The 16,376-nt window shown below is 47.4% G+C and overlaps 2 protein-coding genes across 5 annotated transcripts; both read left to right on the top strand.

The window, feature by feature from the left end:
• Positions 1–268: 268 nt before the first annotated feature.
• On the top strand, positions 269–1,256 carry LOC117863051 (uncharacterized). Its single transcript, XM_034746630.2, has one exon. It carries the CDS (start codon positions 668–670, stop codon positions 1,001–1,003), a length of 336 nt encoding a protein of 111 aa, XP_034602521.1. The 5' UTR covers positions 269–667; the 3' UTR covers positions 1,004–1,256.
• A 6,732-nt stretch (positions 1,257–7,988) lies between these two features.
• LOC117865007 (putative F-box/FBD/LRR-repeat protein At5g56810) lies at positions 7,989–14,562 on the top strand. Of its 4 annotated transcripts, none has more exons than XM_034749077.2 (6): positions 7,989–9,054; positions 9,348–9,488; positions 11,413–11,519; positions 12,766–13,614; positions 13,706–13,861; positions 13,962–14,562. In XM_034749077.2, the coding sequence occupies exons 3-6, from the start codon at positions 11,430–11,432 to the stop codon at positions 14,364–14,366; spliced, it is 1,500 nt and encodes a 499-aa protein (XP_034604968.1). In that variant the 5' UTR covers positions 7,989–9,054; positions 9,348–9,488; positions 11,413–11,429; the 3' UTR covers positions 14,367–14,562. The 4 variants fall into 4 exon arrangements, with proteins under 4 accessions (XP_034604968.1, XP_034604966.1, XP_034604965.1 ...); XM_072295009.1 differs by having other exon boundaries at positions 9,001–9,054; positions 9,348–9,435; XM_034749075.2 differs by lacking the exon at positions 9,348–9,488 and having other exon boundaries at positions 7,989–9,069.
• Positions 14,563–16,376: the final 1,814 nt, after the last annotated feature.

The raw sequence follows: 16,376 nt of genomic DNA, 5'->3' as shown, positions 1-16,376 counted from the left end.
AATACGTGTCACATACAAAATACATCTGAAGTTGTTGGTTGTTGCAGACTGATGATGGCTGTAGTTGTTTGTGACCGAAACAGAGACGTGTTTTTACAACCATCATTGAGCAAAAATGGCTTCTACTCCACACACTTGAGCCTTCCCCTAGAACAATCGTATCGGCAGGTCCAAAGCCAAAGAATAATCCTCCTGTTCCCCACCAGGAAAACGACGATGCCATTATGTTTGGTCCCTCGCGAGAATCTCCGGACACAAACAAACGTAAGCAAAGGAATGGCATCAATATAATGTCGCCGCCCATCCAATCCAACTTAAATCTGTGCGCTACAGCATCGCTCGGCAAGAGGGATTAGCGGATCGGATCACACAAGAAGCTGTTAAACCAGCGACTCCAAACAGTCAATAGTGGCGGGTTCCGATTATAAGACCCCTTCGCCAATGTCCACTCCACAAAGCAAGGTATCTACAATCCCTTCTCCGTTCACGGCCGGCTTGCCAGGTCCTTGCTAACCACCAACACGCGCGCCTCGAGCTCCTCGGGCACATAGCCATGGAGAGCACACAGGGGTAGAGAGACAACACCATCTAGCTAGCAGCAGTGGAGCGGTCGATCACAGAGCTCAGAAAAAAAAAAGAAGAAGAAGAGAGAGGCCGATCGTGATCCATGGCGGTTCACGTGTTGCTCCTCGCCGTGCCGGCCGTGGCGGGCGGGTTCCTGCAGGCGTTCCAGTTCACGTTCCTGCTGTGGCCGTTCAACCTCGCGCTGCCGCTCGCGCGCCACCTGCCGCGGGCGTGCGCCGTGCTCCGGGAGCTCGCGTCCTTCTACGACGCCGAGCTGCGGCCCTACGCCAGCGGTGCGCGCCGCGCCGTGCGGCGGCCGCCGACGCCGCCGCGGACGCGGAGCCAGCGGCGCGCCTTGCTCCGCGACGAGCTGCAGAGGGCGGCACACGAGGATATCGTCGCGAACGCCATGATCGCGCTCGTCGACATCTCCTACTGATCGAAGCGCTTGGGTGCCTGCTGCCAAAGCACGCTGCCGGGCCATCCGTTGCATTTGCATCCTCGGATTGATTCCTTTTGCAGCGATCCTCTTGGGTCGGTTGGCTTTGCCATTTTTCTGTTGATTGTGTATATAGTCTTCTCTTCTTTCCTGCATCCGTCAGCGAGGTTTCTAGTTGCCTCCATTGTGGATTTGTTGCGAGATTGTACACGGATTAAACAAACAAAAACTAATGCAGAAGTTATTCAGCTCATACGTTCTTTAAGTTCTACCCCTGTCCAAGCCCACCTATGGTTGCCACACTTCACTCCTTTTTCTAGTCTACGATCTGAGCTATTTCCCTATCCACTTTTAGCACCCAAGCAATCTAGTACACATACCGAGGATGCCAATCTTACTCAAAGTTTCCTAGGGTTCGTAAAGCAAGGTGGGGGTACTCTAGCCCATTGAGTTCATCTACTTTAGAGCCTATCTCCTCATCAGCCGATTGAAATTGTGTTTTTCCATCAATCACCATTTTCGAATGTTGGATCGAGATCCAACGATCCAGATGCTATCCCTCATGTTCTCTCTGACTCTCTCTGTGCGTTTGGTTGCAGGGACGAAGTGGGACGGGATGGGACGGGATGGGACGGGACGATCCCACTTCGTCCCACGTTTGGTTGAGAAACATGTGGGACGGGAACATCCCCGCCCCACCAAAAGTGGCGGACAGGATCATCCCCCGTTCACGTGGTTCATGCCATTGGGCGGCACGGCCGGAGGACGGGCGTCCGCCGGTGCGGAGGAGGCTACCTCGGGCGGCGACGGGGTGGAGCAAGGGCGGCAACGGCCGTGGCCCAAGGGCGCGGAGGGGCTACCACCGGGAACGGAGGGGCGCGGAGGAGCTCCCCGGTGCGGTGCGGCCGTGGCCCTGGGGAGGCGGATCAAGCTCCCCGGCGGCGCGGTTGTGGTCTAGGGGAGGCGGGGTGGAGCAGGGGTGGCGGCGGCCGTGGCCGTGGCCCAGGGGCAGCGCGGCCAGAAGAAGGATAAGGCCAAGGAAAAAATATAAGAAAAATATTGAATAGACAATGACAAGTGGGGTCCACTTTTTAGATGACAGGTAGGGTCCATTTACTATAGCTAACGGTATTAAAATCGTCATCCATCCCATTCCCTCGATGCCCCGTACCAAACAAAGAACTGGGACGGACCCATCCCTCTCAACCAAACATAAAATAGGATCGTCCCATCCCAAAAAACGGGGATGGGATGATCCCGTCCCACCTTGTCTCCAAGCCAAACGCACCCTAAGCCTCTTCTTATCTTCTCCGTTCCTCCTGAAGCCCCAAGGCAGCCGTTTGGCTCCCCCGCAACCTCCGCCTCCCTGTCGGCTCAGGCGGCGAACCTCCACCCCGCCCACGACTGCTGCCGCCGCTAACTCGTTGGCCCTCGACGCCCCCACCACCTCCATTGCTCACCAGGGGTCCCCACCGCCCCGCTCCAGCGGCGCCTTCGCCGCCTCCGCTTCCCGCAGTCTATACCGCCTCCACCTCTAGCCGACAAGCCACCCAAGAACTTCCTCTAGAGTCGGGCACTTGAGTAAGCCCCCAAACCCCCAAAACCTAACCCCGAATCCCATCTCCATTCAATTTCTAGTACAAATTTAGGTGACCGATACATAAGAAAGATCTCAATCGATTGATGAGGAGTAAAAGTGGTAGCACATGGCGCCTCAGCCGCTTCTCAAATCAAGTCATGTTCGCATGTTTGGGTGGGAACCACTGGGTCTTCTCGGACCATTATACACGAGTATCTTACTTGATCATTAAATCTTTTTATCTGTTGAAATCTGCCCTCAAATGATTCTTATATGAGCAAATCAACATGTGAACAAAATTGGGTTCAGTTGAAGCCCTATTACTATTACGCACAAAACAGAAGGGGAAAAAAGGAGCAATCTTGGTGATTCGGCTTCCACCAAGTAAGATCTCATTGTTAAACAAACAGTGGATGGCCGGCTTAGATCAATCAGATTGAAGCAATTTACTCCTCCCTCAAGAAGGAGAGATTTTTTTTTCACGGAAAACAATGAGTCAACCTGAACCATTACCAGGATATACCATTAAAAACTAATCCTATAAGTGAAGAGGACGTACAAAAAGCAATAGAGGCTCGTCAATAGGGCACACCAGCACAGATTTCAATTCAGGCCCTGAGCAAGTAGAAGAGATGAATAACACAGGGGTTGAGGGGGACTAAGAGGACTGCGGACTTGGATTCATCGGCGACGCCTCCGCTTCTGCTTGAACACCAATCCCCATAATACAATCCCCATAATACAAGTATCCAGGTCGCAAAGGCTGGCGGGCAGGCGGCCGACCTCTGATCTCCCTACTATCTCTGTCACTCTGTGTGTGTGAGTGTCCTATCTGTCCCGCCCTATGTCTCTAGATCTTTTAAATCCGCGACGTGGTCGTGTTCTCAATTTCGAACTGAGCCCGAAACGATAGGAGAAGGCGCAAGGAAGAAATCGAGTATTCGAACTGGCGCCGCCGGGACGGGGAACGGAAAGGTGGGTCTTTTTCGTTGGGGTGGTGTTTGGACGGAGTATGTGAGAGGGAGAGGACGGCTCCTCTATTACTGCTAAACATGAGGAGACCCAAGTTTCAAAAAAAAATAGACATGAGGGCAAAAAGCCCAAAATAATTCCGGTCGAAAAACGTGACCAGCTCGCCCACGAACAACTTTTGAGTCGGACTTTTCGAGCTTTTTCGGGCAGGCCTCTGGCCAGGCCGTCCGGTCATTTTTAGTTGGAAGATAAAAAAAATACTTGGGTCGGGCTTAGCCCGTCCGGAATTTTTTCGAGCAGGCAAAATGTGCACCGCATCCGGCCCTACAAAGGCCACGGGTCGGGCTTAGCCCGCTAGGCTTTGACTCAGGCTGTTGGGCTGGATTGGACCAAATTTGCTCAGGTCTAGACATGAGCAACTTGGCTCGATCCAGCCCGACGGCCCTACTCGAGCCTGCGGGGCTAAGCTCGACTTGCATTTTTTTATAGGGCCAGGGTGGCCATTTTCCTGCTAATTGTTTTTTATTTATTTTTCAACTAAAAAGATTGGGTGGCCTGAAAAAAATGCTCATGGGCTCAAAAAATGCTTAAAAAGGCTTTTCCCGAAAGCTGTTCGTGGCCAAAGAAAAAAGCCTGAAAAGACTTTCCCGAAAGCTGTTCGTGAGCCCGAACTGGGCTTTTTGCTGACCCAGTCGATCCACACTTTGCTCATGTCTAATTACTGCCCATTGCTATCATACGAGCATCAAGGCAAATTACCATGCCGGCGCCAGGAGGTGGACCAGGTGGCGGTATAGGAACACCACCGCCGGTGCCAGGAGGCGGGCTAGGAGGCGGCACAGGGGCGCCAGAGCCACCAGGAGGGGTGGTGGCGTTGCCGGAGGTCAGGGGGTCACCGCCGGACAGGGAGGAATCGTCGGTGGAGTGGGTGGCCATGGCGCGCGGTAGGGGGGTGGGCACGCGCAGCATGAGGTGCAGCGGAGAGGGTGGCTGCGGCGCGGTAGAAGGGGCACTGCCAGGAGGGCTTCACGAGGGAGGCGCGAGGGAGAGGAGGAGAGGCTCACGATCTAATCTCGTGATACCATGTAGAGAAGTAGATTGGAAAATACCACATACTCTAATGAGGGGGTGACCTCTATATATATAGCCAACATGGCTTGGAGTAAAAGAAATACATCAAGTGTACATGGAAAGAATAAATACTTCCTAATACACCTATATACTTCATACTAGGAAGTACTGTTTAACTTAACATAGAAAAGGAACTTCTCTGCAGAAGCTTAACTTAAGCTACCAGGATTACATTTCAGTGCTCTTATATTCCTCAGTGTGCGTCACATCTCGTACAAGCATGAACAGGTCACATGGGATATGATTTTTCTCTGTATGGTCCCAACATTTTTTTTTATAAAAAACTGGTTGCCTTTACAATCCAGTGTTAAACTATTCTTTCCATGCTTGTACAGGATATCTGGTACCTTATACACTCCCTAATACCACTGCGTGATTCTGCCCGTTCTGCCTGTGTATCACGCACATTTTTGTGTTCTTGGAGATACCACCCCAAGCTCACCTTCACTGCAGAAACACTTGGCTTGAAAGAAAACACATGTCGAAAAAGTTATAGAACAAAGGGTTTCACTTGGAGAGTCGACCACATTCTGAAAAATCACTCAGGAGTTGGTGTGAAGTCACTGAAGATTGTAATCGATGGTCATCACTCATGCCATGTTAATATTTGGCTACGGAGTGCTATTTCACCGAGGATTGAAGAAGTCAGCCTTTCCCTGTCTGCAATATATGGGGCAGAGTACAACTTCCCTTGCTCACTTTTACTTGATGGCTGTGGAAACTCCATTCGGTATGTTCACCTAAGCAATTGTGCCTTCCGCCCCCCCCCGGTTGGATTTGATTGCTTGAGGAGCCTGACAAAGCTGTATCTGAATGGAGTGCGTATCACGGGGGATGAATTAGAGTGTCTTATTTCCAGGTCCTTTTGTTTGGAGCAGTTGGAACTCAGATGTTGCAATGAGCTAGTCTGCCTAAAGATATCATTCTGGCTAGATCGGCTCAGCTGGCTGAATGGTCTTCGTGCAACAAGCTACGAGTGATCGAGAGTACAGCTCCTAACCTCTCCACTTTTGAGTTGTGTGGTTAGCGAGTACAACTCTTACTTGGAGAATCATCACCAGTGAAGAACCTAAATCTGGGTTTTTCATCTGAGCTCAATTCTATCAGTTATATGCTATTACCAAGCTTCCTTTGATTGTGCCACATCTTGAAACTCTTACCATATATTCTGGCAGTGAGGTATAATCTGAACATTATTTGATAGCAGTGTTATGACATGTAACTGTATCATGCTCTTTTTGCAATATAATTAAGGGAAATCTTTGTGCAGAGGGTTAATGCACCAATGGTTGCTAACCAATTCCTCCACCTCAATTACTTGAATATTGACCTTACTGATGATGATGATGATGATGATGATGATGATGATGATGATGATGATGATGATGATGATGATGATGAGACTACTTTCCGAGCCTATGGTTATCTGTCCTTGGTTTCGTTTCTGGATGCTTCTCCTGTCTTGGAGACTTTCATCTTGAGCGTGAGTACTAGTTCATCTTGCAAAGATATTTAGTATATCTGTCGTGGAACCATTCAATTTCCAGTGACATTAATTAATACTGATGCTATGCAGGTAGATCACCATGACATGCATCATGAATCGGTTTTTGGGGATGCCTCGTCACATCTGAGGCAGATTCCTGAACACAAGCATGGCAGGCTCAAGAAGGTGCAGATCAACGGGTTCTGCTCTGCAAAGAGCATGGTTGAGCTAGCATGTCATATTCTCGAGAATTCAACAGCACTTGAAAGTCTTACGCTGGATAGCATATTTAGTCAGGGGAAGGATGCTGACGACATCGTTAGGTGCTCTGGCCGGAAAACTAGCAAATGCATTTCCAAAAGCGCGCAGATGATAGTGGAAGCACATAAAGCACTCAAGGTCATCGAAAGATACATCGTGGAAAGAGTTCCCTCTACGGTCAAGTTAAATGTTCGGGCGCCTTGTATCCGATGCCATGCTATAGATGTCAAGTCACTGTAATTTATCCAAAATTTAACTATGAACGATGCATATAGTGAAGCATAAACTGTTCATCGTTTAGGTCATGTTCACTAACTTGCAATGTTGATGTTTTGTTCTCTTTGAGGCGATATGTTGCCATCACTCTGGATTATTTTGATCATGTGATATATTACACTTCAACACATGTCCTGTTCTCTGTTCTCTGTTTCTTAGTTAACACAGTTTCCCGGTGCTTAGTAGTTAGTACGTTGTATGGGTGCCAGTTGATTTGAACTTTTAAGATTAGTTTAGTTTAGCGCTCCGTAGTCAAAAAGATAGTCCTGTTAGCTTGCTTTCAGTTCACTGGTCGTGACTCCTGGTAGGAAGTGATAGTCTGTCAAACAGCCCAAAGTAGAAAATCCCATAAACAACGGAAGTTTGAGTAGAAAAGTCCGTACTCCAAGCCCGCAAAGGTAGCCTTCCGATTTCAGCCCACGCAGCAGCTTTACTCCCGGATTTGCCGGATTTGCGTTCCTACTTCGACGGCGCGTTCCATCAGTTCCAGAGCTCTGGTTCCAGTCGGATCTCTCCCTCTCGCGGAAGACCCCGGCCGGCGGCTCCGACGCGATTTCTTTTCTCCCGACGCGCCTTGTTCCCTCTTAAATAGAGAGCTCGACTGAGGAAGAGAGGCCGGAGAAACATTGGCGACCGCCTTTGAATTCCCGGATCGATTCGAGGCGTCCTCGCGCCATGGGGATTCTAAAGTTCAATCTGCTCATGAACACGCAGCAACAGCGTCGTCGTCGCCAAATGCAAGCCCGTAGTAAGTCAAATCTCCACTCTTTTTTTAGAACAGTCAAATCTCGGCAGTGTGGCCAATGCTTGTTTGACCGTATAGCTAGCCTTATTTTGGTGGATCGCAAGATTGTTTCTTTTTCTCATTCAGTATTCAGCAGGCCTTCTCCAACCCAGCTCCGTTTTACCTATCTCCAATTGGCGTTGGAGATCGTAGGGATGGGTCGGGCGGCAAAAGCCTCAGTGAGCCGCTGGGAGGGGCGACTGGAGTTTCTGGCGGCGACGGCGCTGTAGATCGCGAGAGAGGGAGGTGATCGTGAGGGGAGAAGGTGGGCAGCCCAGTGAGATGGATTCAATTATGATGATATGGTCTGTTTTGAAATATTATGAGCTAATTATTAGTCTGTGGGTTGATGTGTGTTTTGGGGAAATTTTTTTTTGAAAAAATATACGTCAATATTTCAAAACAGACCACATCATCGTAATTGGGCTCGGCCCGACGCCTCCCTGCTGTCTCCCTGATTCTTTCTTTTCTTCCTTCAGCAGGTAAAAAGAGAAGAAATGGGAGGAGGGGGAAGAGACGCCGCGCAATCAGGATCACCCTGTGGAAGTTGTTCTAATGCCAGACTCCGGCGAGAGCTCCCCGAAGCCGTCGCCGCCGGCCGACCAGGACTCGCCGGGGGCTGCGAGTCGGCACCGTTCAAGGTTGAGGAGATGCAGGGCCTCCGCGAGCAAAGGTAGCATCAACAGTAGGAAGTGGTGATCAAGATCGAGGTGTCACGGTCACAGGAGCTGCACGAGCAGAAGCGGCAGCAGGAGGAGGAAGCAGCGGCCGCTGAGAAGGCTAGGGCGCCAGTAGGAAGTGGTGATCAAGATCGAGGTGTCACGGTCACAGGAGCTGCACGAGCAGAAGCGGCAGCAGGAGGAGGAAGCAGCGGCCGCTGAGAAGGCTAGGGCGCCAGTAGGAAGTGGTGATCAAGATCGAGGTGTCACGGTCACAGGAGCTGCACGAGCAGAAGCGGCAGCAGGAGGAGGAAGCAGCGGCCGCTGAGAAGGCTAGGGCGCGGGCGGCGCCGCGTGTGGAGCAGCGGCAACCGTAGGGAGGCGGCACCGCTAGGAGCCACGCGCTGGGGTATCAGCCAGCGCTGAGGAAATTCTGGGATCGGGAAAGGACCAGTCGCTGCTTTTTATCGGAAGTAGGGGGAGTTGTTGGAAGTAATTTTTTTTTATTTTTTCTAAATAAGATTTTGGGCAATTTGAAGGGAGCTTTTGAGTTGCTCTTGCTCCCGTGATCCCGTTCTGTCCCGTATCTCTCTCCCCAAAGGAAAAAAAAAGGGAGCCCCGCTCTTCCCCTCCCCGCCCCCAGCAACGCCAACTCGATTTCTTCCTCTTGCGCCCTCTTCCGCTGTTTTGGTTTCGAATCGAAACCGGGACAGATAGATTAGAGGAGATACAAGCAGTGGACCACGCGAACTCTTGCGCACGCAGAGACGGTAGGGAGGAGAGAGGTCGCCCGACTGCCCGCCGCCTTTGTGCTCTCGATACCAGGTGCCATAGGGATGCTGTCGCTAAATCGCCTCATGCTCAAGCAGAAGCGGAGGCGTTGCTGGTGAATCCAAGCCCGCAGTAAGCCACCTCTTGGTCCGCTCGACCTCTCTGTTATTCGTCTTTGCTTGTGTTCATGACCTCAATTGACATATGTTACCTGTTCTGCGTAATTTTGGTCCATGGCCCTATGGGACGAGCCTCTATTGCTACCTTTATGTTTCTTCATAAAAAAGATTAACTTTTTATGGTCTCTGCTTGTTTTGGTGTTTACTTAACGTTCTTTTTTGAAGAAGAAAAAAAAAAGGTTAATTGGATATGTGCCATTATAACTTTCAAGTTTTTGAGCCATACCACTACTATTTGAGTTATAGGATGGTGGCACCGTCAAGCTCCCAGATCCACCAAGCGCTCGCGACTGCGCCAAACTTGCTGCGGTAGCGGCGTTGCGGAGGCCCGGAGGTCACTGCCTCTCTCCCACTGCTCCTCCCTCGCGGATCCAGCTCGTGCCCACGGTCTCCTTCCTCTGATCCTCTCTGTACCCAATATTTTGCGAACAAACTGAGAACCAAAGAACGGATCCTTTTGCAAGTGAAAATTGATTCGTTTTTTATCCGAGTTTGGTTCCTAAGAATCGATTGCTTCTGTTCTTTCGATTGGATCCGGTGACCAGAAGATGAATCGGAGAGGAAGGGGGTGACCAGAAGATGAATCGGGAGGAAGGGGATGACGGGTGTGGGACCGATGCGTCAGTGAGGTTGAGGGAGGTGTTATACCAGGGCTTTTTAGTCCATACGAAAATACAGTGACCAGCACGTGGGCCCAATGATGTTAAAGACGTAGAAAATGGCATATCTTAAACAACTTTAAAATTGTAATGGCCTGCATTCTATAACTCAAACAGTCGTGGTGTGGCTCAAAAATTTAAAAGTTATAATGGCACACATCCAATTAACCCAAAAAAAATATCTCCTTTTTGATGAAGGAGCAAACTGGTACATTTGGATTGTTGCAGGCAGTCTTCCGAGTGTTTGTTTGACCGTAAATTGACCAAGATTGCTCTTTTTTCCTGTTTCATAGGAGCAGGGCTTCAAGCCTTAGAATGTTCGACCATACTCATTTTTTGTTCAAATGTGGATTTGCTCATTACGAAATAATACTTTGGCTGGAGATTTTGAGAGGTAAAAATATTTACTGAGCAAGTAATGATAATTGCACATAATGGTTTGAGAAGAACCAACAGTACCAACTCAAACACTCTAGTGAATATGACATGATTTGAGAAGCGGCTGAAGGTGCCATTTGCCACCATGTAAAGGTAGCAGGGTTGTTTAGTTGATGTGGGATCCGAGGTAAGCCTCAGAGGTAGGAGGACGAAAGTGGTAGGGAAAGATCTTAATTCCACTAACTGATGAGCTCCTCCATCATGTAATTTGGGGAGATTGCAATATCACTTGGAAGTCCTACAGTCGACACCATGTATAATCCGAAGGAGGATGGTAACACTAGTAGGTGCTGTGTTGAAAAAAAACGGGTGAATGCAGGACCATACGCAGGGATTTAATCTTGGAAGCACATAAAGCACTCGGCGTTATCAAAAGATACATCGTGGGAAGAGTCCCCTCTTCAGTTAAGTTGAATGTTGGGGAGCCTTGTAGCCGGTGTCACGCTATAGATGTGCGGTTATCCAATACTTAAGTGTGCAATGCATACGCTGTTGTACTCTTCATTGTTTAGGTAGCGTCCAGTATTTAACTGTGCAGTGTTGCATAAGTTTTTTTTTTTGTCATAACCATTTTATCTAAGCTGGCTGTCCAATGTTTATTCAACCATGAATCTTAATGTTGTGGATGCCAAATCACACACGCACAAAAATTGTTTAGTAGGGTCAAACAGCCCTAATTCATCTCCAGCCATCCGTTTTTATGGAGTCCAAGAATAATTTGGAGAATTCAAGAGGTAAAAAAGAAATATTTATCATGGTTAGTGGTATCCATAAACATGACATGACAAGAGGTAAAAAGACATGATTTGAGACTTGTGCTACATTGTCAAGTTAGCTGTGAAGCCTTGTTCAGCTAGTGTGAGATTTTGAGATTCATGTGAGCCTTCACAGGGAGAAGATGCTTGGGAAAGGATATTGACTCGCATTGGCTGGCAGGCCTCTCCATCATGTGCTTGGGGAGATGGCAATATTTTTGAAGAGGGCTTATTGCAAGTTTTCATGGGTCCATTCTAGCATTTTCCTTGAATTGAAACAAGTTGCCTTTTATATGCTTTGGTGTAATAAGTTCCATAGTAAATAATTTGGTATTCTCGCAAAAGTTGAACAGTAGAAAAGGTTGCATTGTTATGCACATGTTATATGATTGACTTGGTTGTTTTCTTCTGTTAATATTGATATTATATCTGCTCAGTAACATGCATGATATGCTGCAGATCAAAATTCTACTGAAATGCCCAAGAAAAAGGACTTGCTCTGTCAAGAAGATGATCGTTCTGAGGGTGGTAAAATTTCAAGATATTCAGGGTCAGGCCTTCCTGAGGTACGGCATGAATGTTGGTTATGGAAAGCTTATATCAAAACTAAAACATCAGTATGCTTTCTCGAACTTATCAAATTGATGGACCTATGCTAGCTACATAAAAGTTTGTGAAAGAGATCTAGTATTTACTTCTTCATTATTGTGACACTGAGGGCTAAAGTCTAGCTTCCTCAATACTTAGGTGAGTTTAGTTACATACACGGCAACCATAACAAAAGTGTTTATTTAAAATATTCAGCTTTCAGAAGCCTGTGCACCTTTGGTTTACTTTCCCCTATGGAAAAGATGGAAACACATAACCAAATGACATCCTTCTGTAGCCTGGTTACCATCTTCTGTAGCATTAAAAAGATAGTCATTAGTTGCTAGCAGATTGACATGAGTCGTTAAAAGCTAGCTTGTAGCACTTTAGCAGTTTTTGTTTCATGATATCACTTTAAGACGAAGTGTCAGGGCTTTGCTTTGTGGTTCTCCATTCTGAATTCCTGGGTTCATTTCAATATGAAACCTTCCACTTGCTCTTGGTAGAAAGTAGGACTAACCATGGCTGTATGCTTGGATAAAAAGAAAGATGATCACTTGCGAACTAGAGCATAAGTGAGACACTTTACTACATTGTTTCAATGCTATGCTGCAACCAAGTTTCTACAAGTCTCTATATTTCCGTGCACAGGTTTGATTTCACTACGATCCTTCATTCATCTAGTACAGATATCCTATTGAACTGCACATCCTTGTACTGGTCTGCTGTGTAGTTGAGAAGGCCTGTAACATGTATCTTGTTTTGTAGCTGTCAAAACTTGCTAGGCTGTTTAAATATTCATTGATACTTTGGAATTAATATTCCCTCTGATTTAAATACAACATGTCGTTTAGGACATTGACACGGTTTGTAAGATGAAGCTTTGACCGATAATTTCTTTAGAAAGTACCTTACATGGTGAATCTAGTCACATCTGTTTTAAATTGTCAATCTAGGTATTTAAATTGTCAAGCAGGTTGGCACGCCAATTTTTGGCAGTGATCCAAACAATTGCCAAATTGTGTGGGCTAACCAAAAATTTGGTAAGGCTAAGATTGGCAACCATCCAAACGTGCCCTCCGTATCACTGCACATTTGTACAAACATGAAGAGATCACCTGTGATAGAATTTTACTCCACGAAATCCCATTGCTTTAAAAAAATCTGAAGAAATTATTTGCCTTTACAGTTCCAATGTTGAAGTTTTTTTTCATTCTTTTGCAGGATATCTGGTGCCATATACATTCCCTAATGCCACTGCGAGATGCTGCCCATTCTGCTTGTGTATCTCGTACGTTTTTACGTTCTTGGAGATGCCACCCCAATCTAAATTTCACTAAGGAAACACTATGCGTGAAACGAAATGCATGTGGAAAGGGTGGTGTAGCAAGGTGTTTCACCATGAGAGTTGACCAAATTCTAAAAAATCACTCAGGCATTGGTGTGAAGACACTCATTCTTGACATCCCTGATTCTTGCAAGATTGACATTTGTCGTCTTAATCATTGGCTTCAGATTGCTATTGCACCTGGGATTGAAGAAGTCACAATTTTTCTGCATAGTAATTACAAGACAAAGTACAGCTTCCCGTGCTCACTTTTATTTGGTGGGTGTGGAAACTCAATTCGACATCTCCGCCTCACCAACTGTGCCTTCCGTCCCCCGGTTGGATTTGATTGCTTGAGAAGTCTGACAAAGGTGCATCTATATGAAGTGTGTATCACAGGGGATGAGTTGGGGAATCTTTTCTCCAATTCTTTCGCTTTGGAGCATTTGGAACTCATCTCTTGCAGTGATCTAATCTCCCTGAAGATACCATTCTGGCTGGAGCGACTCAGCTTCCTTCGTGTGTTTGAATGCAACATGCTCCAAGTGATTGAGAGCAAAGCTCCAAACCTTCACACTTTTAAATTCTTCGGTAACCCAGGACACCTCACACTTGGAGAATCATCGCAAGTGAAGAGCCTAGATTTTAGGCTTTCAAATAATTTCAACTCTATCACTTATGCTATTACTAAGCTTCCTTCCACTGTGCCAACTCTTGAAACTCTTAAATTAACTTCATTTAGTGAGGTATCCTCTGAAACTTCAGGTTACCGTACCATTGTTATGATGTAACAGTTGTCATGCCCTGGAATATAATTAACATGATATCTTTATGCAGAGGGTTAATACACCTATGGCAGCTGACAAGTTCCTCAATCTGAAGTGCTTACAGATTTATCTTGCTGGTTATGAGGCATTTTCCCCATCCTATGACTATTTGTCTTTGGTTTCGTTTCTGGATGCTTCACCTGCCTTGGAGACTTTCATCTTGAGTGTAAGTTGCTTTTCATCCTGCAATTCTATTCAGAAAAGAAGTGTTTATCTTGCAATATCTGTGGTTAGATTTTAGGGACCTTTAATTTGATCCTGCGCAGGTAAATCAGGATGTTATGAAGCATGATTCTGTTTTCGGGAATGCCTCGCCTATGAGGCAGATTCTTGGGCACAAACATGATAGGCTCAGGAAGGTGCAGATCAATGGCTTCTGCTCAGCAAAAAGCATGGTTGAGCTAACTTGTCATATTCTCGAGAATGCAACATCCCTTGAAAGTCTTACAGTGGACACCATATTTGCTGGGTTCATCGGTGATGATGTTCGTAGGTGTTTTCTCCAAAAGAAAAGTAAATGCCGTTCCATTCCCAGGGATATGATCTTGGAAGCACATAATGCACTCAGGGCTGTCAGTAGCTTCATCGTGGGAAGAGTACCTCCTGCAATTAAGTTAAATGTTTGGGAGCCTTGCAGTCGGTGCCATGCTATAGATGTTAAGTTACCTTGACTTTCCAATATTTGACCATTCTGCAGTGTTGCATAACTATTAAGTTTTAGGCTAATCTGAGTGCTTTCTTTAGCTGCATGTGTGTGAGGGTCGAGTCCAATAAATAACTATGCATCATTGCATAGGTTGTCATAACTTTTAATTGTTTAGGGAAAGGATACTTTGTAGCCAGCTATAGAATAAGTTATTTTGTGTCCACGTGATCCAACCGCACGTACCCAGCGTGATATCGATCCAACCCGCGCGGTGCGTCTGGGATTCTGGCTTCCAGGCGTGAGCATGTCCCCTAATCAACGCCGGGAGCCGGACGTAATCAACGCCGGGAGTTACAACAGTTAGGCGGCAAGTAATTACAAGGACCTGGTTAGTATAATTTGGGACCAATATACAATGAAAGTTAGGAAGACGAGTTACCAACTTACCACAGTTTGACAGTAATCACGTCTAAGGACCTGGTACTATAATGCTGTGACCAAATTACTATGAAATAGTTACAATACTGCTTATTTAGGTAAATACACTGAGCAATGTGCTTGCATGATCCATACTTGTGAAGAATTAGGAAATGTGCATTAGTAGTGCATACCAAATAAAGATCATGTAATTACCATAGTGACGTCATGGAGTTATCACAGTACCATTTTACCATGTACCACAATGGCGTAATCCACTTACTGTAAAAAATGGTGCTTAATTTGTTTAATCAAATGCCCTTGGATCTACCACATGGTAGTACATAATATAACCTATATTGACCGGGCATATATATATATATGAGCGATAACATTGGTTCGACTACTGTACAATAATTTACAAAACATCGCACCCTAATAGAAACATTAGCTATATATGTTTACAGCCAGAATTTTGAGAGAATCATTTAGAGCTTCTCATTCAATTGCAGCTCGTTGGGCAGCTATTGAACTCAGATCAATCCACCATGCCCATTTGCTGCTTAAGTGAGCCCATCTTGTGCAGAACTTGACAGAAATGGCTCATTCGTCCAGCTTGATGTTCCAGGCCTGCGGAGCCTGTCCAGCTTGATGTTCCAGGCCCGCGGTACCTCGCCGTTGAGGAACACGGATTTCACGTCCATGTGATGGACCTCCCAGTTCCGCGTCGCCACTAGAGCCAACAACAGGCGCGCGGATTCCATGCGCGCCACCGGGGCAAACACTTCCTCGAAGTTGATTCCCTCGCGCTGCACGAATCCTTTGGCCACCAGCCGTGCCTTGTGCCTCACGACATTGCCTTGCTCGTCGTGCTTGACCTTGAACACCCATTTCAGTCCAATCGGCTGGAAATTTGCCGGCGGATCAACGAGTGTCCAAGTCTGGTTCTCCTCGATGGAGGCCATCTCCTCAGTCATCGCCCGCCGCCACCGTCGGTCTTGTTCTGCCTCCTTGAACGTGGGTGGCTCTTCTGCGCTGCCCAGGTGCAGCTGATGTTCTCCCAGCTCGCGCGCCGCCAAACCTGGAGCTTCCGTGCCGCCGATGTAATCTTCCAGCGACCAGAATCGGAGGGGTTCCCCATCATAGCTGGCATCGAGGTGCGGCGAGATCACAGGCGGCGGCGTGACGTACTGCACCCCCTCGGCCAGTGTAGCCGGTGTGCCGTCTCCTCCCGCCTGCCTATCTCCTCCGCCTGCTTCTTTCCCTGCTCCCGGAATAGGGGATCCTCCCGCTGGGGAAGGCGGAGGTGTAACTTCCTCTGCTCCCGGAACAGGGGACGCTCCTGATCCCCATCGCTGCTACGGTGCCGAAGGCGAGCATGATCGTCTGAAGCCCGATGTCGGTCTCGGGGTTGTAGAAGGGGATGAGTTCGCAGACGATCATGCTCGCTTCTGCACCGTGGTGGCAATGGGGATCAAGAGCTTTAGCGCTGATGGTCCAGTTCTTCGTCTCCTTCATATTGCAGAGCAGCTTGATCATGGCGACGATCATTGTCCTCGAGTTCTCCAACAACACCCGCGACGCCAAGATACGCCACCTCACCAACAAGCTGGAGGGT

Source organism: Setaria viridis, chromosome 7 (genome assembly GCF_005286985.2).
Source record: "Setaria viridis chromosome 7, Setaria_viridis_v4.0, whole genome shotgun sequence".
In the NCBI taxonomy this organism is placed as follows: domain Eukaryota; kingdom Viridiplantae; phylum Streptophyta; class Magnoliopsida; order Poales; family Poaceae; genus Setaria; species Setaria viridis.
Note: the sequence above shows the minus strand (reverse complement) of the source record. Positions and strands in the feature narration are given on the sequence as shown.